Raw genomic sequence first — 23,723 nt, 5'->3', positions numbered from 1 at the left:
TTCTTCTGCTGACTTTACCCATAAACAGGATTACGGGATTACTTCCTTTATATGAGGGGATGAAGACATTCAGTATGGCACCATCTCTACGGGGAGAACGTGTTTAAGGAAACCCAAGGCTGAAGAAGAAATGTCGCTCAGAGGGGGAGCCTATAGAACAGCCCTTCATTTGTTATTAATGTTCATTTGATATTAATTTGGTGATGTAAGTTGACAACAGAGCTCTTTAATGAAGGATTCTCTGGAAACCAAAGCACACCGAGGTTCTCAGTTTTTTGAGCTGAGCAAACAGGCGGAAGCAAATACACTGCTCAGGAGAGTGCTTGTAATTCAGAGCAGTTTTTTCCTCTTGGTAGGAGTAGTGATGGGAATTGTAAGGGATTGTATGATTTTGCTTCCAATTCCGCTTAGGCCTGATGTTTCCAGTTCCTTAACAGCTCCAATAACAGATCTTTTTTGCTATTTGAAGAACCATGACATAATTAATCCTGAATATATCAAACTATTATTATATAAATACATTGTTGTTTTATTATTATTCTTATTTTGAATAATAAATTATATTATTTTTATTTATTAAAATAATTATTTATCAGAAAGCAGTGAGTTTTGAGGCTAATTTATTTTCATCTTGTTTTTGCGATGGATTCATTTAAAAAGAATTGCTTGAAAGAGTCATTATTTTGTGTAATGGAGTTTTCATTCATTCATTCATTCATTCAAATGGATCCGACTAAGGTTCTTGAAACCGGTTCTTGATTCTCAGCTCTAAGTTGGAGGACAGGCTACTCTGAATCATTCTCTCTTCCCAGTGTCTTTCTTCCCCACACAGTGTGTCTCTTCATTTTTTTTATCGAGTGTCTGGTCACAGATCCAATCTCCCGCTTTAATTCCTTCATCTTGTCTTCCATCTCTGGGTGAGAGATTCTTAACTGAGTTTAATGTCCCCCTGACCCTTCATCTTACCCAGGGCTACAGTGAGGATCTACGGACATTTCTTAATAGAGCTGTAAAATATTGAAAACTTCCATTAGGGATACTAAACTTTTATAATCTCTCTCTTTCGTCCTCTCACTCTTATGTTTCTTGTTACATAAAAAAACCTGGTAGTGAGATTACATGGGATTATCACAGCATGTTTGGTACTTTATTATTAGTGGCAATACTTTATTGCCTACTTTATTATTAGTGGCAATATCAATTAGTGTACAGCAGTTAGAATATTCATTTGTACTCTTGCGCTGACTCAAACAAAATAATAAAACACAAAGATTTGGGTCAGCGTAAGGAAAACAACATCTCATTAGTGTGGAAACACTGTACCTCATTAAAGTGTGAAGTTTTTCAACATACCACAGTGTGGAGTCCAGACTTTCATGTGTATTGAGGTGTAATTAGACAATTTGAGCATGCAGTCCGCTGGCAGATGGTTGATAAATGAGAGCATCAGACTTGCATTGCTCTCACTCCATATGACCGTGAAGGAGCTTGTCGTGCTTTTCTCTGCTGCAGAACGTTCCTGAGATTATACTCGCCCATCAGCGTTGTTCCCAGAGTGATGCTCAGACCCTGCATCTCATCCTAATAGAGCTCAGGCCAAAATCCATATAGCAAGTGGGAAACAGTCTTTTGTGTCTTTGTTGTTTAAAGGTGGCATAAAGCAGTTATTGAAGGAAGAAAGGAAAATGAAATGAAGGAATGGAAAATGAAAGGAAGGATAGAATGGAAAAAAATGGAAGGAAGGGAAGGAAAGGAAGGAAGGAAGGAAAAAATGGAAGGAAGGGAAAGATGGAAAGAAGGAAAAAATGGAAGGAAGGAAGGAAGGAAGGGAAAGAAGGAAGGAAGGAAGGAAGGAAGGAAGGAAGGATGGAAGGAAGGAAGGAAGGAAGGTAGGTAGGAAGGAAGGAAGGGAAAGATGGAAGGAAGGAAGGAAGGAAGGAAGGAAGGAAGGAAGGAAGGAAGGAAGGAAGGAAGGAAGGAAGGAAGGAAGGAAGGGAAAGATGGAAGGAAGGAAGGGAAAGATGGAAGGAAGGAGGGAAGGATGGAAGGAAGGAATGGAAGGAAGGGAAAGATGGAAGGATGGAATGGAAGGAAGGGAAGGATGGAAGGAATGGAAGGAAGGGAAAGATGAAAGGATGGAAGGAAGGGAAAGATGGAAGGAAGGAAGGAAGGAAAGGAAGGAAGGAAGGAAGGAAAAGAGGGAAGGATGGAAGGAAGGAAGGAAGGGAAAGTGGAAGGAAGGAATGGAAAGATGGAAGGATGGAAGTAAGGGAAAGATGGAAGTAAGGGAAAGATGGAAGTAAGGGAAAGATGGAAGGAAGGGAAAGATGGAAGGAAGGAAAAAAGGGAAGGAAGGAAGGGAAAGATGGAAGGAAGGAAAGAAGGAAGGGAAAGATGGAAGGAAGGAAAAAATGGAAGGATGGAAGGAAGGAAAAAAAGAGAAGGAAGGAAGGGAAAGATGGAAGGAAGGAAAATTGAATGAAGGAAGGAAGGGAAAAATGGATGGAAGGAAAATGTGGATGGAAGGAACAAAAAATTGGATGGACGGATGGAAGGGAGGGAGGGAGGGAAAGATGGGAGGAAGGAAGAAAGGAAGGAAGGAATGGAAATAAATTGAATGAAGGAAGGAAGGGAAAAATGTTATTCAAGGAAGGAAGGGAAAATGAATAGAAGGAAGAAAGGAAAAAATGGATGGAAGGAAGGAAGGAAAAAATGGAAGGAAGGAAAGAAAGAAAAAATGGAAGGAAGGAAAGAGAAAGAAAGGAAAAAATGGAAGGAAGGAAAGAAAGAAAAAAATGGAAGGAAGGAAAGAGAAAGAAAGGAAAAAATGGAAGGAAGGAAAGAAAGAAAAAATGGAAGGAAGGAAAGAGAAAGAAAGGAAAGAAAGAAAGAAAAAATGGAACGAAGGAAGAAAGAGAAAGAATGCGCATATAAAGGACTTTAACATCAAAATATTACACATATACCCTTTATAGGATAAGATGGATTCTCCCTCAGACTCTTCCTGTAGCCTAAACTCTTTCTGTTTCCTCCTGGGCATCCCCATCTTCACCTGTGAAATGGTATATTAAGGAATTACTGGCTCAGAATAACCACATATTCGGTACAAAGAAAGTCCTTTAAAATACTGTCAAGCTCTTGAAAGAGAACCTTTGTCTAAAAACTGAGAGCTCAGGATTTTCATCCTTAACCTGTGTCTGCCAAGTAAAGTCATTTTTTGTCTCTCTTCCCTGACTCTCTGTTCCTGCCGTCCTTTCCTCACAGGGTTCCTTGCTTTACAACAGTGGGGGTGACAGCACAGCAGACTGCTCTTCAGGCAAGCAGGAAAATGAGGGCAAGCTCCTTAAAGGTAAGGCAGCTCTGCGCCCCCACCACCTGACCTCAGAACATTCTTGTCATCCACATTGATATTTCAGAATGTCCTCATGCACCCACGTTGCAACACCGTCACGTCTCGCTATGTTTTAATTAATTTTGTTGTGCTCAGGGTGTTTCACCTAGCATGGTGAATAGACCCCTCTGTCTCCACTGATGTTAATTCAGATGAGCTATTGGGCTTAATGATCATGTCTTTGACTGTAATGACAGTAACTGTGCAGTACATTTGTGCTGAGGACAGTTAATGAGTTACCAAATAAAACATATCTATTATCTCCCACTTCCCAGCCTCTTTTGCGCCTATCTGCTTCGCCATAAAGTCGAAAGAAAATGACCTTTTGCCTCTGGAGAAGAATCGTGTACGGCTGGACGACGACTCGGATGAGGATGGGATGAAGGGGGAGGTCCAAGAGGGAGTAGAGTTGGCCATAGGATTGGTTGAGGCAGCCAAAGAGCCTCCTCAGCCTCCATTGACTGAGGAGAAGAAACCAGTACTGTCCCAGGAAGAGCAAGAAGCCAAACAAGGTATTTCAAGATTTTCATTAAAGAAATAGTTCACCTAAAATGAACTTTTTGTCAGCATTTACTTACCCGCATGTTGATCCAAACTATTAAAGAGCATATTTGAGCAAAAATGCTATATGAGTGATCGACCGATATTGATTGATTTTTTTCTTTTAGAACCGATAATTTGTGTGTTTATGTGCCCGATAACCGATATGCAGAACCGATATTTATTTACTGTTATACTTCTGTTTTTGACACGATTACATCACCACTGAGCTGGACAAACCATTTTATTTATAACAATCACTCTCTCCTTGCATAGAAAACAAAACGAATCTTATTTATACATCAATAAATAGAGGGGTCTGAAAGTGCAAAAAATAAAAAAAATGCACTGTTACTAAACTGTTTTTGTTTAAAAAATAAACTCTTCGATGAGGTAAAAACAACAACAAAAAAACAGGTAAAATAAATAAAGCACACAAAAGTAACTTTCAGTCATCTTAAAAAAAAGTGTTGAAAATTAGAAGTCTTTCATGTTAATTTTAATCTTATTACAAAAATAATTTTATTTATAAAAAGCATCAGCAGCAACAATAAGCAAAATAAATGATATATTCGCTGGATAATGTTAAATAACTGAATAATATTCTCTGGAATATTGGAATATAACAAACCATCGTATTTTGTTGCATTTCTCAACTGGTATGTTATATCAGAATTATTAATAATGTTTTTGTCATTCTAGATTATGAAATATCTGCTGACAAAGCGCTATTTATCTATGCATTTACACATAACTATACTCAAACTGTGATCACTCGTGGAGATAATAAATAATTAATTTCCATAGAGTTGTGTTTACTTGGATGTTCATTAGCGAATCAATGGTTATATCGTAAAGTTTATATAATTACGGTGTTTTAAACAAGTGGATCTTGTTAAAAGTTACATGCGGTGGCCGTAGTGGAGCATTTCCAGAGCATCAACTCGCTGAGTGAACAGCAAAATGCAGACAACTTCACGAGACTAACGATGAGCATAAACAATGGAGAGAGAATTAAATTCAGTGCTTTTATTTCCAACATGTGCTCATTCATGGCTGTATTATTTAATTCACGCAAAGTTACATCTTGACGGATTATCTTATGTGACTCTGTGAGCTTGTCTCTATTTAGAGACAAGCTGCATAAACTAGCTACATTTCAGGCATTTATGTAACACATCTAAATTGAGCATTAATGGCTGTTATGTTAAATAAAGTTTACTAATTACAGCAAAGCAGCTAAGTTTACTTTACCTGTGCACGCCGTTGTCTCGTCTACCCTCAGATGCGCTCTAATGGTGATCCTGTGCGCAATCCTCAAAACACCCACATGATGGTGGCGTTTATTGGTAAATCCAATATTAAAAAAACGATATCCAAGTATGGTAAAATGCTTAAATATCGGGGAAAATATCGGTAAATTGACATATCGGTCGATCTCTAAAGTTAAGCCATATGATAGATTTAAATGACAAATTAGCTAATATTTAGAAGGAAGGAAGGAAGGAAGGACATAGGTCAGGAACAGGGAAGTAAGCGAGGAAGGAAGGACAGAGGTCGGGAACAGGGAAGTAAGCGAGGAAGGAAGGAAGGACAGAGGTCGGGAACAGGGAGAGAAGGAAGGAAGGAAGGAAGGAAGGACAGGTCGGTAACGGAAGTAAGCGAGGAAGGAAAAACAAAGGTCAGGAACGGAAGTAAGCGAGGAAGGAAGGACAGGTCGGGAACAGGGAAGTAAGCGAGGAAGGAAGGAAGGACAGAGGTCGGGAACAGGGAAGGAAGGAAGGAAGGAAGGAAGGAAGGAAGGAAGGAAGGAAGGAAGGAAGGAAGGAAGGAAGAAAGAAAGACCGGTCAGGAACAGGGAAGTAAGCGAGGAAGAAAGGAAGGACAGAGGTCGGAAACAGGGAGAGAAGGAAGGAAGGAAGGAAGAAAGAAAGAGACAGGTCAGGAACAGGGAAGTAAGCGAGGAAGAAAGGAAGGACAGAGGTTGGAAACGGAGAGAAGGAAGGAAGGAAGGACGGAAGGAAGGACGGAAGGAAGGAAGGAAGGACGGACGGACGGAAGGACAGGTCGGTAACGGAAGGAAAGCGGTAAGCGAGGAAGGAAAAACAAAGGTCAGGAACAGGGAAGTAAGCGAGGAAGGAAGGACAGGTCGGGAACAGGGAAGTAAGCGAGGAAGGAAGGAAGGAAGGAAGGAAGGAAGGAAGGAAGGACAGAGGTCGGGAACAGGGAGGGAAGGAAGGAAGGAAGGAAGGAAGGACGGACGGACGGACAGGTCGGTAACGGAAGTAAGCGAGGAAGGAAAAACAAAGGTCAGGAACAGGGAAGTAAGGTATGAAGGAAGAATGTAAAATGGGAAGAGGGAAGGAAAGTTGGAAGGAAGAACAAAGGCAAGAAAGGTAAGACAGGAGGAATGGAAAGGATAGATAAATGAAGGACAGGAAGAAGGTGGTAAGGATCAAGAAACAAAGAACTAGAAGATGGAAGTAAGGTTGGAGGAAAGAAAGAATGAAGAACAGGAAAAGGCAAGGAAGTTGGGAAGGAAGAAATAATGAAGAACAGGAAGAGGGAAGGAATGTTGGAAGGAAGAAGGGTTAAGAAACAAACAACAGGAAAAAGGAAATGTAGGAAGGAAAAAATGAAGAATAAAAAAAGTGGGAAAGAAGTAAAAAGAAACAAGGAAGGAAGAAAGAACAAAGAACTAAGGATGGGATGAAATTAAGGACAGGATGAGGGAAGGACGGAAAGGAAAAGGGAAATGATATAGAACAGAGCAGGAGGGAAGGAATGAAGACAAGAAAGACAAGGAATAAAGGCAGGCAGGCAGGAAGGAACGGAGGATAATATTTACATTTTAATGGAGCTTAAAGTCTCCTTTCATTGAATGGAAAAGATTGGCCAGAGTGTTTTTCAAATGATTAAGTCAAAGGCGGTTGGAAGAACATTAAATGAATTGTTCATTTTTGGCAGAATCTTTTCTGGACTATTGTCCATCTTTTTAAATGCCAGGCATTATAACATATTTTAGCTTTGAATCTCTGTCTGGAGAGTTCATAAGTTAAGTTAAATAAGTGTGTCCTAATTGAAAGAATTCATTGTTTGCTGTTTTCAAGGCAGTTCTTTTGTAATGTTCAGAAAAATTGTTCATACAGAAGATATGAGTCAGTTTGTAGAGTATTACGCAAATAACTCATGCTGATTGTTGCAGCCCAAATGTAATTTCTCACTGGCCAGAAGCTTAGAAGCTAGACATCTTTTACTGTAACAAGATAAGAAACATTGCAAAACAAACAGTAGTTTATCATGATCACATTAAGCCAAGATTTACCGGATTTCGCTGCACTTCTAGGACTACTTTGTTCTTTTGACCCTCAAAGACTTTAAATAGTGGGATGATCTGATCGCTGACACATCACGATGACTGGCAGCACATTAAATTACTCCTGCAAGGGCCAGGGCCGTAATGTAATAGATCTGTCCATATGGACCATGCTCACCAGCGGCAGTGACTGTCTTCCTTAATTAAGAGGGAGTGTTTCACAGTTAAAACATGAAGGACACCTCCCAATCAAAGATACCAACAGTGTTTTCACAGGAAATAAGACATGCAGGTTTGCATGTGAGATTGCACATTTTTATTTTTATTTTGGGTGGGGGGGGCTGAATACACGTGTATTCAGTCAAGTCTCTCATGCCTGCCAAAGTTTCATTTATTTGATAAAAATACAATAAAAACAGTAATATTTTTACAGTTAAAATAACTCTTTTAAAATGTCATTTATTGGCAGATCTGAATTTTCTGTAGCCAAGTCTTTACTTATCACTATTAATCATTTAAATATGTCCTTGTTGAATAAAAATATTATTTTATTTTTTTATTATTATTTTTTTTTTAAATTGACTTTTAGGTGGTAGTGTATATATCATATTTTAGATATCATGATATAGTGCATTTAAAGGAACAGTTCACCCAAAAATGAAAGCTCTGCATCATTTACTCACCCTCATGCCGTTCCAAACCCATATGACTTTATTTCTTTCCTTGTAACACAAAAGGAGAATTTTTGACCACTGTTTTCAATATATAATGAAAGTCAATAGAGATTCGTCTCCAGTATGACTTAAAAGCACTGAGCGTCTGATTTGATATTATGATATAATTTTGGATGAGACTCAAATTTAAGTGAGAATTCATAGAAAATCTTGCCCTTTGCCATCCATATCCATTCAACTTTTAGATGTAAAACACATTTGACATCAATGTGACATGATCAAATGTCATTGACCTGGTGGGTTCCTACCTGGTACAGCTATGGGAAAGAATAAGTATATGTAACGATATCAGATATTGTATGAATTAGTTATTATACCTTTTTTTTTTAGCATGTTTGAGCTCGACAGCTCCAATCCTCATTTACTTTTATTATGTGGAAAAGGGCTGAGGATGTTCAATATTTTATGTTCCATGGAAGACAAAATCATATGAGTTTAGAATGACATGAAGGTGAGAAAATGATGACAGATTTTCATTTTCATGTCAACTATTCCTTTAACAAGAGATACATATTTCATTATAACATGTAGGCTTTGCATTGGTTTTCTTGTTCCTCATTAAAAAATAATTTATTTAAACCTTATCAATGACACTGGACTGCATACGGCAGACGTTTCAGCCAAGCACTGAGCGGTAATGCACAGGGGTAATTACAGTAATAAGACCAGATGCCCAAAAGGAAGTTTACTTCACGAGGGAGTGAAATAAATGGCACTGCAGCAAAGAAGGCCTCGCTCAGTGGCAAACTAGCTTAGATTGCATGACTATCGACCCATCCGGCGGAACGTAATCTGTATTGATGAGCTGTTAAAGAATCACAGATGCACAATTCAGCAGGCACTCAGTCTGTTTTCATGTGTCCGTCTATTACCTTTAGTGTATTTACTGAATGGAGTGAGTTTGTGTGATCATGAGTGAGAGTTTTATTGGGTTGAAGCTCTGCTGTCTCTTGCGGTTGTGTGTTGTGAAAGCTAAGAGGCAAGTATTTACACTGCTTGTGTTTTCCTCAGAGCTTACCTGTTTATTTTACAAATTGTAATTTCAAAATCCTTATTGGATTTTGTCAATGTTATTTGCAGCCTCAATTGCACTTTGACTTCTGAAGTGTGTAGATGAGAAATTATGCAAGAGAAGGGGAAATTTGCGGGAAAAAGCAGAAAATTACTAGAGTCATTGCTTTGAGAAATGCCACAACTAAATCACAGGTGTTAAGTGCTGTGGGTTGCATTGAAAAGGCTTGTCACACATGTATAATGTTATTGCAGTCCTTTGTCTAGGGATGAGCACAGGCGCTTAGAAAAGACAGCAACGATCAGTAATATATAGAAACATGAGAAGATTTGTTTGCATCTTCAATGCATTTCAGAGGAGTTTACCTGGTCTTTTAATACATAATACGTAAATGTTCCAAAATGGCTAATTTTTAATTTGGTAAATTTACGTGATACCTTGTGGAATAGATCACCTCTGAAGGAAAAACAATCATTATTTACTTAAAGGCCTAATATGTAGTTTTTCGTCACTTATTCAGAGCAAAGGTGTTGCTTGATGACGCCTTGATTTCGCGAAATCTTGGGAGGCGTTGTCTTCACGTCTACAGCCGGTGGAAAAGAGTCCGACAGGGCTCAGGCAGAAATCATATTAATGGATGAGCTAATGGAATTAAGATTTATGAAGCAGGGTGTGGCTGAAAGCCATTGGAGCTGAACGAGGCCGCTGGAGCGATTGATAATTAGAGACAAGTGTGTGCGAAACCAAAGTCTATAGATATAGAAAGACGATTCACACCTATTAGTTATGAATGGGAGAAACTGCAACGAGCAGTATGGCGGAATACGTCCCACCTTCTAAGTAAAAGAGCCAATCACCGATTGATAAAGTCATTGCGTCACTGCAGCTGCCGTTAGAAGCTCCGGTTCCCATAGAAACCTTTAGAGACTTGCGCTTAGTTTTTGAGATTTCAGGATTCCCCTATTTAAATAGATAGGACTTGGTCTTGGGCTGAATCCCAAATGACACACTTCTATGCACTTTCGGTCTTGTGGACTTACAATGGCTGCCGCGTGCGCGTGTCTGTTAACTCCACGAGACCGTAGGGTGTCCCATTCATCATTTTAGGTTTCAGAAGGGTGCTCGCGAGTGAAATATGGCCGCCGAGTGAACAGACTTTCCTTGAAAGGGACTTTGGCGCGACACACAGCTCAAGAGCAGTGGAGCTTTTATTATGCCACAGACGCTTCTTCCGGTCATTAGTAAGTGGAGTAACACAGCACCGTTTTGTCATATTAGATACATTTGTGTTGAAAGTTGTTACAGTGCTACTCTGTGTTTGCTCGGCGGCTACTATGAGACACTTGTTGCACACTGTAGTAAGCTAGATCGACATTAGGCATGGTAAAACATGGTACTCACGGTAAATCAATACAACGAGATTTAAACAATAAGACTTACTGTGTTGAGCGATATAATAATGAATTAGATTTCTGTTGTTGAATGTATCCAAACAGTTGCTCACCTGTCTAATCAAACACATAATATATTAAAGAGTCTCGTTTCCATGGCTTCTACAAAATAAAACTGGAAAGGGTAACAAGGGTATGATGTCATTGATAGGAGACACACGGACACTGTCCGTGTCCTGGTTAAGATTGTTTATTTCTCTAAATTTAAACATTCTTGGAAACATTTGGGATAATGTAAGTACACAAGTCAATACTATATATAACACGGTTCTAGTGTTTTTTGGATATTTTAATCCCAAAATGTTACATATTGTGCCTTTAAGTGAAAAAAAAAAGTGATTTATTTTATCAATATCCTATTAATTTGTATTAGCTTTTCTTTTTTCTTTTTTAATTTTAGTTTTAGTAATTTTGTGGGTGTTAATGTTGAGCCCTATCTCTCTCTCTCTCTCTCTCTCTCTCTCTCTCTATATATATATATATATATATATATATATATATATATATTAGGGCTGTCAATCGATTAAAAATTTTAATCTAATTAATTACATACTCTGTGATTAAATTAATCGCATACATAATTTTTGCTGTGAAAGTATTAAATATTTCAATTCAAATGAATCAATGCAGGGTTTTTCCTGGGTCAAAAATGGTCTTCGGTGGTGACAGACATGGTCATCCACACAAACAGTAAAAAGTGCCCTACCCACGTAATCTGCGAGCCCGATGCTGACAATAAAGTACTCGTCACTCTCACTGTAATTCATTCTTGCTTTTTTGCTAAACCTGAAAAGTATTAAAAAGTAGCATTCAGAAGTTATATTAACTAATAATATAATTTTCTACCATATACAATTTAATGCACCTAGCTAACAACAACTTGCTTTGTTCTGGTTTCACCTCACTCCAGTCTAAACTAACTGATTTTATAGGTAGGCCTAATTTACTACACATTGTCATTTAAATAACCTGAAAATACTGTGGATTATTAAGGTTAATTTTACTAACCACTCTTGTTAAATTCTAGAGTTGTTCGAGTAAATGATTCATTATAGACCGTGTGAACAGATCAGTTGTTGTCATGATTCATTAAAATGAATCTGTTCAAATGAGTCATTAGGTTGCGAATCGGACATTAGCGGACGTTGACGCGTTGCGTGCGAATCGCGACTGTTATTAGGACATCGCAAAAGATTTGTCAACACAGAAAACACTTCACCACTGGATAGGATTTTCTTTTTGTTTACTGAAAGTGTGGTTTATGTCAGCTGCACGTGCAGGGCGCCTGTCAGAGAAGATGAGGTGACGTTCTTTTGAGCACTATTCACACCCAGCGGTTATTCAGGAAAAACATTCTCCGAATGCGCCTCGTGAAACATGGATTCGGTCTTATGAACTTTTAGCATTGTGTCAGTTGATTTAGATTGTTATGTGTGAGGTAGAGAGAGTGCAAAGACTGTGCTTACTTTGAAAGAGCTCGCGCGCACGAGAACGACTCCAGGTTCAAAGGTCAATACGGAATGGATTAATCTGCGTTATTTTGACAGCCCTAAAATATATATATATATATATATATAATATAGTATAAATATAATATAGTATATGTATTATATTATTTATTATAAATATATTTTATATTATAGAATTTTTTGAGATCTATTTTTTGCCAGTAAGCAAATGCAAAATATTACTTAGATCAGATCACTCATGACTTTCCTGGTTTTGTAAGACAGAAGTGTGTTGGATGGTTCAGCTCACGAAATCATTTAAATGATTCGTTCATTAATTGTTCTTTTCTGGTTCTCATTTAAAAACTATATGTACAGTACTTTCATTTACTTTCCAGAACACATCTGAAATTGTTTAGGAGCGTCTGCTCTTCATTTAATTGCGGTTTGTCTCTAAGCTCCCTCCCCTTAAGGCGAGGGCACAGTGCCGTGCACTAGTAGAAGATTACGTTAAATCATAACAGGACATCAAGGCTACAGTATTGTTTCTGTTTCAGGGCTGTGTGAATAACTTGTGATTACTGTAACATTTGTTGGAATTGACTTCACTGATTAAGGGACATCTCACACAAGTGTCCTACCCAACTCTGTCAATTTTTCTCACTGTAACACTTAATATTATTTCCTCGCAAAGACATAATGAAGGAGAAGCCTCTGCTCTCTCTCCAGTTGTGTTTGTTCCGGAGTTGTATGTGATTGTTCGTGGCAGGGGGCCTATTTTTAGTGCGGATGCTGACAGGGCCCTCTTCTTGTTCTTGTATAATATAATGACTTGTTTTTTCCCCCCTTTTTCTTTTGTTATCTCTGTTCCCATGAACAAAACCTGAAAAATTATACATGAGTACACTGCCTACTCAAACTAGCTAAATTGAGACGCTATTATACAATCCCTAGCCAGGCAGCCTTTAACACCTAACCAGAGAGTGAATGTCAGTAGGGATAGTTTTATTGTGGTAGATGCGAAACATTAAAATGCGACGCATAGTTATCTTGTAGCTTTTTACGCTCTATGCAGTTTTTATGAGGCGTGCTGGCTTACAAAAAACAGGAAAGTCACGAGTGATCTTATCTGGAAATATTTTGCATTTGCTTAATAGCAAAAACTCACTGTGCCTCTGCACGCATACTCACTTGCCCATGCTTTTAGTTTTTAGAGCATATGGTGTGTATCAAGACAAATATGTGTGTGTGTCTGACCTCTCTTCCCTTTTCTTTCCCAGCCAAACAGAAGCTGGAGGACCGGTTAGCAGCAGCAGCGAGAGAGAAACTGGCCCAGGCCTCCAAAGAGTCTAAAGAGAGGCAGCTTCAGGCTGAGCGCAAGAGGAAAGCCGCCCTATTCCTGCAAAATCTGCGAGGGCCGGAGGCTGAGGCCAAGCGTACAGAGGAAACCGCTGCTGCATCTGAGGTTTGTTTGTTTGTGTGTGTGTGTGTGTGTGCTTCCCAGAATTCACCATCTACATATACCTAGACTGCCTGCACTACACTGCAATATGCACTGAATTAGATGTGTAGTTGGGATTTGCGGCATGACTGATTTCATTAACATTTAAACAGATTTTTTTTAACCAACTAGTCTAACAAACCCCCAGAACACACAGTCTGTATAAGCGATCCTTTTAAAATAGACTGACTAATCTATGAATTAAACAGTCAAATCCCATACTGAATGCCCCTGAAAAATAATTGTCTTTTTTATCTTTAATCACTGCTAGCCAGTATAGGCATATTTATTAAAATCAAGTGAATCAACAAGCAATGGAGGACCAATAAAGTACAAACTCAATATCATAAACAGAATTCCTCAAATAAAAGTTATCCAAAATAAGTCCGCAAATCAAGATATTGTTGTTTGTTACCACAGCCACTGCTTCTTTGAACGCAGCTCTCTTGTTTAAAAACATCTATACGTTATTTAAAAGGGTTAGTTCACCCAAAAATGAATAAATTTGTCATCAGTTAATTATCCTCATGTTATTCGAAACCTGTAAGACTTACAAATGAAAATATTTTAAATGATATCTGAGAGATTTGTGTGCCTTCATTGGCAGTCCACACAACTCTCGCTTCAAAAAGTTCATAAAGAGATCGTAAAACTAATCTATATGAATTGAGCCGTTTAGTCCAACGTTTCTCAAGAGCCTGGATTGCTTTATATGATGAACAGATGGAATTTAGGCTTTTATTCACATATAAACATTGATCAGCGAACATAAACAGAAGTTCAACCGTTCTTGTTTGAAGTGTGAGAACAAACCTCATTGGTTCTTGTGGAAGCTCAAATGTGCTGCGTAACACACGAGAATGAACCACATTGGTTCATTCATCAAGCAAGCGATGCTTGAGCTTCCATTTACCATATTTGATGTGTGTGCTTGATTAATATTTATATGTGAAAATAAGCCTAAATTAAATCTGTTCATCATATAATTAAGCAATCAAGTCTGCAGAAATTAAACCTAAACTTGGACTAAACCGTTGAAATCATATGGATTAGTTTTACAATCTCTTTATGAACTTTCTGACATTTCAAAATGGTAGTTGTGCGGTCTGTCAGTGGATAGGGATGGGCATTTTTCCAAAATATTGTATTCGAATATTTGGGCCCGTAAAAAAAACGAATATTCGAATATTCGTTTATTTAAATGAGGTTAAACGCGAAGGACGTCATCAATCTTCATCAAGATTTTGTAACCATTTCTGAACAAGCTTACGATTAGGCAATATACACAACAAGCTTACATTATATCTTAAGGTTTTCTTTTAGTTCAAAGCATTAAACAATATGTGTAAACAGAAAATTTTAACAAAAGCATTTAATCTCAAGCAGCGCGAGCGGGAAAAATACTAATAAAGCAGACAGCGCCAGTTATTGTACAAAATGTACATAATACACTCGAGTCAGTATATGGTTATCGTGTTTATATTGTTTCACATGTTCATGTTGAGAAAAAGAATAATATATACATGCTCGGTTGAGAAAACGAGCTGCGCTGACAGACGTTGCAGAGACACAAAGATAATAATACATAACTGTATGCTAAGCTAAGTCTCTAACAGTAGCACTTTGTTTTGTGTTCGTAAATATATCTTCCTCGACGAAACTTAAAGGAAGCATATGTCTCAAAATCATTTTGCTATCAGATAAGTTATCATCTTGGCTCACTCGGGGATAACTTACAGCTGCGCTTACCTGTCGTGAATGCAGTGATGGACAGCTGTCTTTCATCATTCGACGGGTATTTAGATTTCATGTGCTTTCTCATTATGGTGTTGATATTATGATAACTCGGTTTCATTAATTAATTTGATCAAAAGTAATTCCATTTTGTAAGATCATTTTCATCTAAGTAATTCCAAACTTTGAGAGGCAGATGACAACATTATGTGACGATCAAATAAAATAAACTTGTTAAACACGCTCCACAGCGCCACCCGGTGCATTTAGTTATAACTGCGAGTTTTAGTGCTTAGGATTTATCATAGATTCACTGCATTTACGGCCAGCAAAGCAACATAGTAAAATTCGAATAGTATTTTTATTTTTCGAATATTAATTACAGAACGAATATTCGACTATTTGTGCACATCACTATCAATGGAGGGACAGAAATCTCTCAGATTTCATTAAAAATATCTTCATTTGTGTTCCGAAGATGAAATAAAGTCTTACAGGTTTAGAACGACATGAGGGTGAGTAAATGAAACTGAATTTTTATTTTTGTGTGAGCTAACCCTTTAAGGGTGTTCTATTTGTTAGGATATTGACTGTTAGTGTTAAGTAAGTTTCATTCATGTCTTCCTTTTAAAATGGTATACAATTTCATACTGGTATTTTCCCTCATAACTGGTAGTATAACAAGCAAATAAGCAGTTATATGCTTGTTATACTATGTTATATGCCAGTTTCATATATTGCCTACACAAAGCTTTAGCCAGTAATTTATAATTTTGTAAAAAAAAAAAAAAAAAAAAAAAAATTCAGAAATATATTAATATAATAAAATATTTAAATGACTAGTATTTCCAATGTTGACTAGCAGCAGCATTATCTTTTAGTTGACTAGTAGAATAGTCTCACACATCCCTAATGTATAATACATATTACATCCGCCATGTTGCCATTTACTTTTGGCTTTTAAACAAGTGCAATTTAACCGCAAAGAACAACTTTCTTGCTAACTGGAGTGCTTACGCTTGAAAAGAGCCGCCCACTCTTCGTTTTCGCTTTCATTGCATTGCTTGACATGCTTGCCCTGACAAAAAATTGTGTTTTTGCTCTGCACTTCAGAATCATCCACCATACCGTCACGGTTGAAGATTTTAGTGTTTTTATTTCATTGGTCAGCATCATGTCAGGACTCCTGCTCGATAACGCTGTTCTGGTTTCCTCGCGGTTTGTTTAGTGAAGTCCCCCGTAAAGAAAAGCAACATAGTTTATTGATCCGTCAAAAGTCTTGAGAAAATGCTCATTACTGTAAAATGATTCCTGACAAGCTGTTTTTCCCCATTCTCTGGGGGTCAAATGTGACTTTACGTGCTGACAGACCAAATGAGATGAAATTAGAACGTGTATATATATATATATATATATATATATATATATATATATATATACAGTACAGTCCAAAAGTTTGGAACCACTAAGATTTTTAATGTTTTTAAAAGAAGTTTCGTCTGCTCACCAAGGCTACATTTATTTAATTAAAAATACAGTAAAAAACAGTAATATTGTGAAATATTATTACAATTTAAAATAACTGTGTACTATTTAAATATATTTGACAAAGTAATTTATTCCTGTGGTGCAAAGCTGAATTTTCAGCATCGTTACTCCAGTCTTCAGTGTCACATGATCCTTCAGAAATCATTCTAATATGCTGATTTGCTGCTCAATAAACATTTATGATTATTTTCAATGTTGAAAACAGTTGTGTACTTTTTTTTTCAGGATTCCTTGATGAATAGAAAGTTCAAAAGAACAGCATTTATCTGAAATACAAAGCTTCTGTAGCATTATACACTACCGTTCAAAAGTTTGGGGTCAGTAAGAATTTTTATTTTTATTTTTTTGAAAAGAAATTAAAGAAATGAATACTTTTATTCAGCAAGGATGCATTAAATCAATCAAAAGTGGCAGTAAAGACATTTATAATGTTACAAAAGATTAGATTTCAGATAAACACTGTTCTTTTGAACTTTCTATTCATCAAATAATCCTGAAAAAAAATATTGTACACAAATATTTTGTACAATTGTACACATTAAATGTTTCTTGAGCAGCAGATCAGCATATTAGAATGATTTCTGAAGGATCATGTGACACTGAAGACTGGAGTAATGATGCTGAAAATTCAGCTTTGCCATCACAGGAATAAATTACTTTGTGAAATATATTCAAATAGAAAACAGTTATTTTAAATTGTAATAATATTTCACAATATTACTGTTTTTACTGTACTTTTAATTAAATAAATGTAGCCTTCTTTTAAAAACATTAAAAATCTTAGTGGTTCCAAACTTTTGGACTGTACTGTATATATATAAGTTGTTAATTATATCTATCCCTGTTGTATTTTCATGGACTTGCGAAAGGAGGAGTTCCTAATTATTTGTGCAGACAAAGCTGGTGTCTCCTAGGAAAAACGTCTTTTGTACTTTTGAGTTTGTATGTTTATCTTGTGTCAGCCCTGATTCCTGAATATCATTTTCCATTTCTCGATAGAGACATAATGAAGACATTTTAATTTTTGGGTTATTCCTTTAAGGACACGGATAGTTGTGATTTTACACTGTGGCTGTGTTTCTCTATGGCTTAATATTATGTATGGTGTCTTTTTAGAGTGGTTTCTCAGTAGGTGTTTTTGAGTTCGTAACCATGATCTTTCTCCAACTCTTGCTATAATGGCCAACGCTGCATGTGTGCAGCTCATATTTCCCCTGATCTTCTCTGCGGGCTGCAAACACAGTTTCTCCTCCAGAAAGTTTGCACCATTGTGTCCACGGAGAGAGATCGAGAAAGGCAGATGTGTGAGAGGCGCCGTTAGGAAAAGTGAGAGAGTAGGAGTAGGAGTGCGGGAAAGACTAATCTCACCGGTTGTCTCCACAGGCGTGCGGTTCAGCTCCACATTAATGAGGCCAATGAAGCGCGAAATCAGAAGAAGCAGCTGGTGGATGCAGGACTGCTTCCTCTGGGCTTTTACCTGAGTTTCTCGCTCACATATACACAACACTGCTCGTACGTTCCCAGCCATCTAATCCATTATGAATGTCCCTTCTTCTTATTCTTGGACACCCAATTACTTGAGTGAGACGCCTTATTTAGTTTCCAACTTATTACTTTGCCTGATGCCTGATTTTAGATGCACCTTCGAATAGCTTACGGCAGTTCTGACATTCACCCTCAGGAAAGAAACAAAGACAGTCTGGCTACTCAGGCACGATGCAAGAAAGTGACGTGCTAAAAACTTTCTCTCGCATCTAAATACGTTTTTTTTTCTTAACTAGCTGTGTCCACATTTTTTGTCTGAATCTTTGTCCTAAATCTGTCTGATTCTATTTTGTTTTTTTGCAGTCTAAACAAGAAAATAACACATGAAATGTTTTATATTTTGTAAAAAAAAAAAAAAATAATTAATTCTCATTACGTATCCGTCTGAATATTTTTTTTTTTTTTTTTTTGCTGTTTGAACATTTAGTCTAGAAAATCAGCTTTTTAAAAAAAAGTATGAACCAATCCTGAGTTGATCGCTTTTTTTACTGGTAGCCCCACCCACTTCAAAATCTCATTGGGCTAAACTCCTGCTCCTCACAACTGTACATTAAACATCAAATATCTTCTGATTGGCTGTGATTGTGCCACAGTTTGCTTGCATGCATGTTTCTGGGAAACTTTTCATCGTTCTCGGTTCGAACAGAGTGTAATGTTGTTCCTGTCTAAATTCTTGAGGTCCAAGAGTCGTAATGTGTTTATTATTGTATTGATATTGTCCTAAAGGCCTGATTTATGTTTATGCAGGCTTATTTGCCTGCCTGTAAATATGGATGCGTTCTGCCTTTATCTGCTGACTGGACTCTGTTGAACCCACTTTATTCCTACAAAGATTTTTGCTGCATCTTCAATGCAAATAGGTGCGACTGGTCATCGCTCATGACTGCTCTGTCATCCTCAGCATCACCTCACCATTATCTCTTTCCATCTTTTTTTTGGTGTCTCAGTAGTGGTAATGATTTAAGCTTAATACCAGCTGTGAACTCTGATGGAGCCTATTGCCAGCATTGATCTTTGCTTCCTTTTAGCTTTTTTTTTTTTTTTTTTTTTTTAAGAAGTAGTGATGCACTGAAGTGAAGCTTCTTGGCTGAAACAGAAAATTCTGGGCACACTGGGTTGAAAATTAAAAATACTTGTTTTAAATTAAAGGTGCTAAAGAGGATCTTTTCGTCGACTGAGAAACCAAAGACTGTTAGTGAGTTTTTGAAATGAGCGCATGCGTAAGAACAACCCCCCTCCTTCACAGCTCATTTCGAGGGAACGCCTCCCAAAACTCGTGCACGAGTATTGGAACATGAGTATTTACCACCGGCATTCACTCTCGTGTTAGTGGATTCATTATGTCGGACTCACCGCAGGTAACTCATAATCTGCAGTTGTTACTCCTGTCTCCTGACAAAAACATTGCATGCGGCGCCTGTGGAGTGTGGAAAGTTACTGGAGCGCGCAGCCGCGCACGTCTCGCACAAGGAACGTCATGGCAGTGATTGACATGCCAGAGGGCCAATCGTTTACGCGATGATCGCGTAAACGATTGGCTGATGCTTTTTAAGGCCCTACCTCGTGCACAGATGATGTATATTAATATTATTCCTTTCAGTGCACCTAATAAATAGTCTTTTATCAGTTAGTAAAGACAGTTTCAAGTAATATTGCAAAAATGTATGAAACAAAACATCTTCTTTAGCACCTTTAAGCTTTGTTTGGAAAAATATTTATATTCAATTGGACTGCCATTAAAATAATATTTAGCTCCAACAACTATTTATTTTTTATTTAATTTTTAATTAATTAAATGTATTAAAATTTAAATTATTATATTAAATTCATTTAAAAACATTAAAAATGCATTTGATATTTTAAACATATTTTACAAATGTACAAATCTAAAACCCTTTTTTTTAAATAATGCTTTTAACTGCATTCTGTTTCACTGTGATGTACTCTGTCCAGCTGTTTTTTGGACACAAGGACATGAACAATCCTTATGAAACGTGAACTGGAACATCTTCCTTAAAGGGTCATGAAACCCCAAAACACATTTTTTGAGATTTGAACATGCACATCACTAAAAACACTAAAAGCACTCATGAATTTAATAATGTGACGGAAAGTGGAATTTGTTTTGTTTTTTGTTTTTTGCGTTTTTCTGAGCTACGTCACGGAATCTGACATAGAAGCACGCATCCGGAGTGTGTGATTGGATGCTGGGGCTGGGGAGGCACGATTCTACGTCATCCAGTTCTGAGCACTTCTCTGCATTTATTCATGAGAACAAACTCTTTTAACCCAGTCACTGCACTGTATTACGCATGAGATTGCATTATAGCAGAGAATTCAAGCAATATGTAACAAAATGCGGAACTGCGATTGAGAGCGGTTTCTGCGTGGAACGCTGCGATGAGATAAACAACTCTCGCAATGCGGATCAAAGGTCATATACGGACTGGCGTAAGTGTGTTTCAGGTTTTTATCAACATATTTCACATACTCTAGTGCTCTAAACCTGAAACAGCAACATGTATGTGCATATATCTAATCACATCTTCTTTAAATGAAATATATGTGCAAATAAGGACACTGATACAGCCGTATGTCTGATCATGAACGCGATGACATGAGGAATTATTCTGATACCTGGGGTCGTCTGTGCTCATATTCTAATATTCATATGTCTGTATATTGAGTGTGTTGTAGGTCTGTGTTTTATTGGTTATTGTTGATGATGTAGAATCGAGCCTCCCCAGCCCCAGCAGACAATTTCCCAGTCCAGATGCTTTGACACGCTTCTACGTCAGACGTTGCTTCGACTTTGCTTTTTAACCTGGAAGAAAAACATTGCGCAGGAAAAAGCAAAAATAACCCATTTCCACTTCTTGATTAAATTTCTGAGTGCTTTTTGTGTCACTGATTAGTTGACTAGTTGCATTTCACCGAGTTGTCGATTTTGAAAGTAAGTATGTTATGGAAATTATAAACCAGTTTTGTAGGGCCCTAATTCATTTCTGGATCTTTCCGCAGATCTCTTAGATGAGAAAACGACACAACTGAGAGACATATTCAGAATGCACAGAGCTCCCTCTGTGTTTGCAGCTCTCACCATCCAGATACACAGCCTTCGGCGCTTTACTGATTGCTATGGCAACAGAAATCAAATCTAGCCAATTCAGCATACATCAGGTCATGTTTCCTAGCTTTTACCAAACCAAGGACGTGCTACAATGTCTATAGATTATTTTACTAACTGAAAATAGCTACATTTACAGAGAACTGTACAGAGGCTTTTGTGGACATAAATTTTTGCCGTGTTGAACCAATAGCCGGTTTGTTTGATTACAGCCGGACTGCAGCCCTGTTTGTTCAATGAGAGTTTTCTGTTTCTTCTGGAGATGGCGTAGAGTGTTTCTGGCAGAGCTCGTATTTGTAGTAGTTCATCTCTTGTTTGCAGGGAAACGTGGTCGTGCCACAAGATCACAGAAAACAGAGAAAATAAAATAGCCTTGATCTGCACTGCTGTCACAGGGCTTAGAAGGTTAGATTTGTTGTGACTGACAGGAGCGCTTTAAAGTGGAAATAAGACCCTGCTAATTGTTTGATGTTTAGCTACAACCTTTCGTCACACTAAATGCTGTTCGGCAGGTCTCTCTCAGAAAATGCCAAGTTTGAAACAGGAAATGTGGACAGTCATCTGTGCAGCCAGGTGGCACACTGCAGCGAAGTCTAGCAGAGTCTCTCTCTGCTTCCATCAGCAACCTCTTCCATATTGCCTCAATGTTTTTTATTGCTTTAAAAAAAAAAAAAAAAATATTCGGCTCATTCTGTTTTATTTTTATTTTATTTTTTAAATTCAGCATTTACATGTATTTTAATATTTTATTTTATCTATTTATTCCCATTTTTATTTTATTTTTATTTATTAATTTAATTAATTTTTTTTTTTTTTTTTTTGCCTTTTCCCCTCATTATGAATATTATGAGACAGGATTTCAAACTGAAAATGAATAAATACATTAAAGGTGCCCTAGAACTTTTTTTTAAAAGATGTAATATAAGTCTAAGGTGTCCCCTGAATGTGTCTGTGAAGTTTCAGCTCAAAATACCCCATAGATTTTTTTAAATTAATTTTTTTAACTGCCTATTTTGGGGCATAATTAGAAACGAGCCGATTTCAGGTTGCGGTCCCTTTAAATCCTTGCGCTCTCCGCCCCCTCCCGAGCTCTCGACTCTATCACAGCATAAACAAAGTTTACACCGCTAATATAACCCTCAAAATGGATCTTTACAAAGTGTTCGTCATGCATACTGAATGCATGCGTCGGATTATGTGAGTATTGTATTTATTTGGGTGTTTACATTTGATTCTGAATGAGTTTGAGGCTATGGTCTGTGGCTAACGGCTAACATTACACACTGTTGGAGAGATTTATAAAGAATGAAGTTGTGTTTATGAATTATACAGACTGCAAGTGTTTAAAATGAAAATAGCGACGGCTCTTGTCTCCGTGAATACAGTAAGAAACGATGGTAAATTTAACCACATTTAACAGTACATTAGCAACATGCTAACGAAACATGTAGAAAGACAATTCACAAATATCACTAAAAATATCATGCTATCATGTTATTATTGATCATTCAGTTATTATTGCTCCATCTGCCATTTTTCGCTGTTTTCCTTGCTTGCTTATAGTCTGAATCAGCAGAGCACATCCAGATTTATCAATTTATTGGGGGCGTACACCCCGACTGTTACGTAACAGTCGGTGTTATGTTGAGATTCGCCTGTTTATCGGAGGTCTTTTAAACAATTGAGATTTATATAAGAAGGAGGAAACAATGGAGTTTGAAACTCACTGTATGTCTTTTCCATGTACTGAACTCTTGTTATTTAACTATGCCAATATAAATTCAATTTTTAATTCTAGGGCACCTTTAAGTATCATAAAAATTAAGTATCATACATAATGGAATATAATATTGATTTAAAAATGAATAAGCTAGATAAATAATAAAATTATTATTAATTACTTTTTAATTATTTTTATTTTAATTGGAATAATAAATAAATTACTACTTTTATTTTTATTTACTTTATACCTTTTCTTATTTTTACTCCTTTACTTTAATTAAAAATATATTGTTTTTTTTTACTAAAAATCAATTTAATACACTACATCAGAAAGTAAGTAAGTATAATACACAATGGAAGCAAAAATTGATTAATTCAAAATAAATAAATTAGCTGAGCTTAAATAATGGACAAAGAACATCTGCTAATGCAGAGTCTGTCCAAAGCTTTGGCAGGATTTAGTGAAAATATGTGTATCTGAATCAATAAAAGCTGATACAGGGATACAATTGTCCAGTTTCAGCATTTTTATTTTTTTTTTTTTTGCAATTGATTACAAAAATTAAGAGCTGCAAATATGAGAACAAAGCAGCCAAAGTCTTTTTTGAATTGGGATGGGAGAGTGAGAGGAAATAAGATCAGGACATTCAAACA

General features: G+C 37.0%; 1 protein-coding gene across 2 annotated transcripts in view; it reads left to right on the top strand.

Moving 5' to 3' along the window:
• The window catches only part of LOC125252966 (splicing factor SWAP), a 119,384-nt gene that overhangs the window by 52,022 nt on the left and 43,639 nt on the right, over window positions 1-23,723 (top strand). For both annotated transcript variants that reach the window (XM_048166685.1, XM_048166686.1), the window contains exons 11-13: window positions 3,265-3,349; window positions 3,667-3,903; window positions 13,173-13,357. In XM_048166685.1, the coding sequence (XP_048022642.1) occupies window positions 3,265-3,349; window positions 3,667-3,903; window positions 13,173-13,357 (507 nt within the window). The remainder of the gene's footprint in view (window positions 1-3,264; window positions 3,350-3,666; window positions 3,904-13,172; window positions 13,358-23,723) is intronic.

Source organism: Megalobrama amblycephala, linkage group LG18 (genome assembly GCF_018812025.1).
Source record: "Megalobrama amblycephala isolate DHTTF-2021 linkage group LG18, ASM1881202v1, whole genome shotgun sequence".
Classification (NCBI taxonomy): domain Eukaryota; kingdom Metazoa; phylum Chordata; class Actinopteri; order Cypriniformes; family Xenocyprididae; genus Megalobrama; species Megalobrama amblycephala.
The sequence above is the reverse complement of the archived record's forward strand: the minus strand, read 5'-3'. Positions and strand labels throughout refer to the sequence as shown.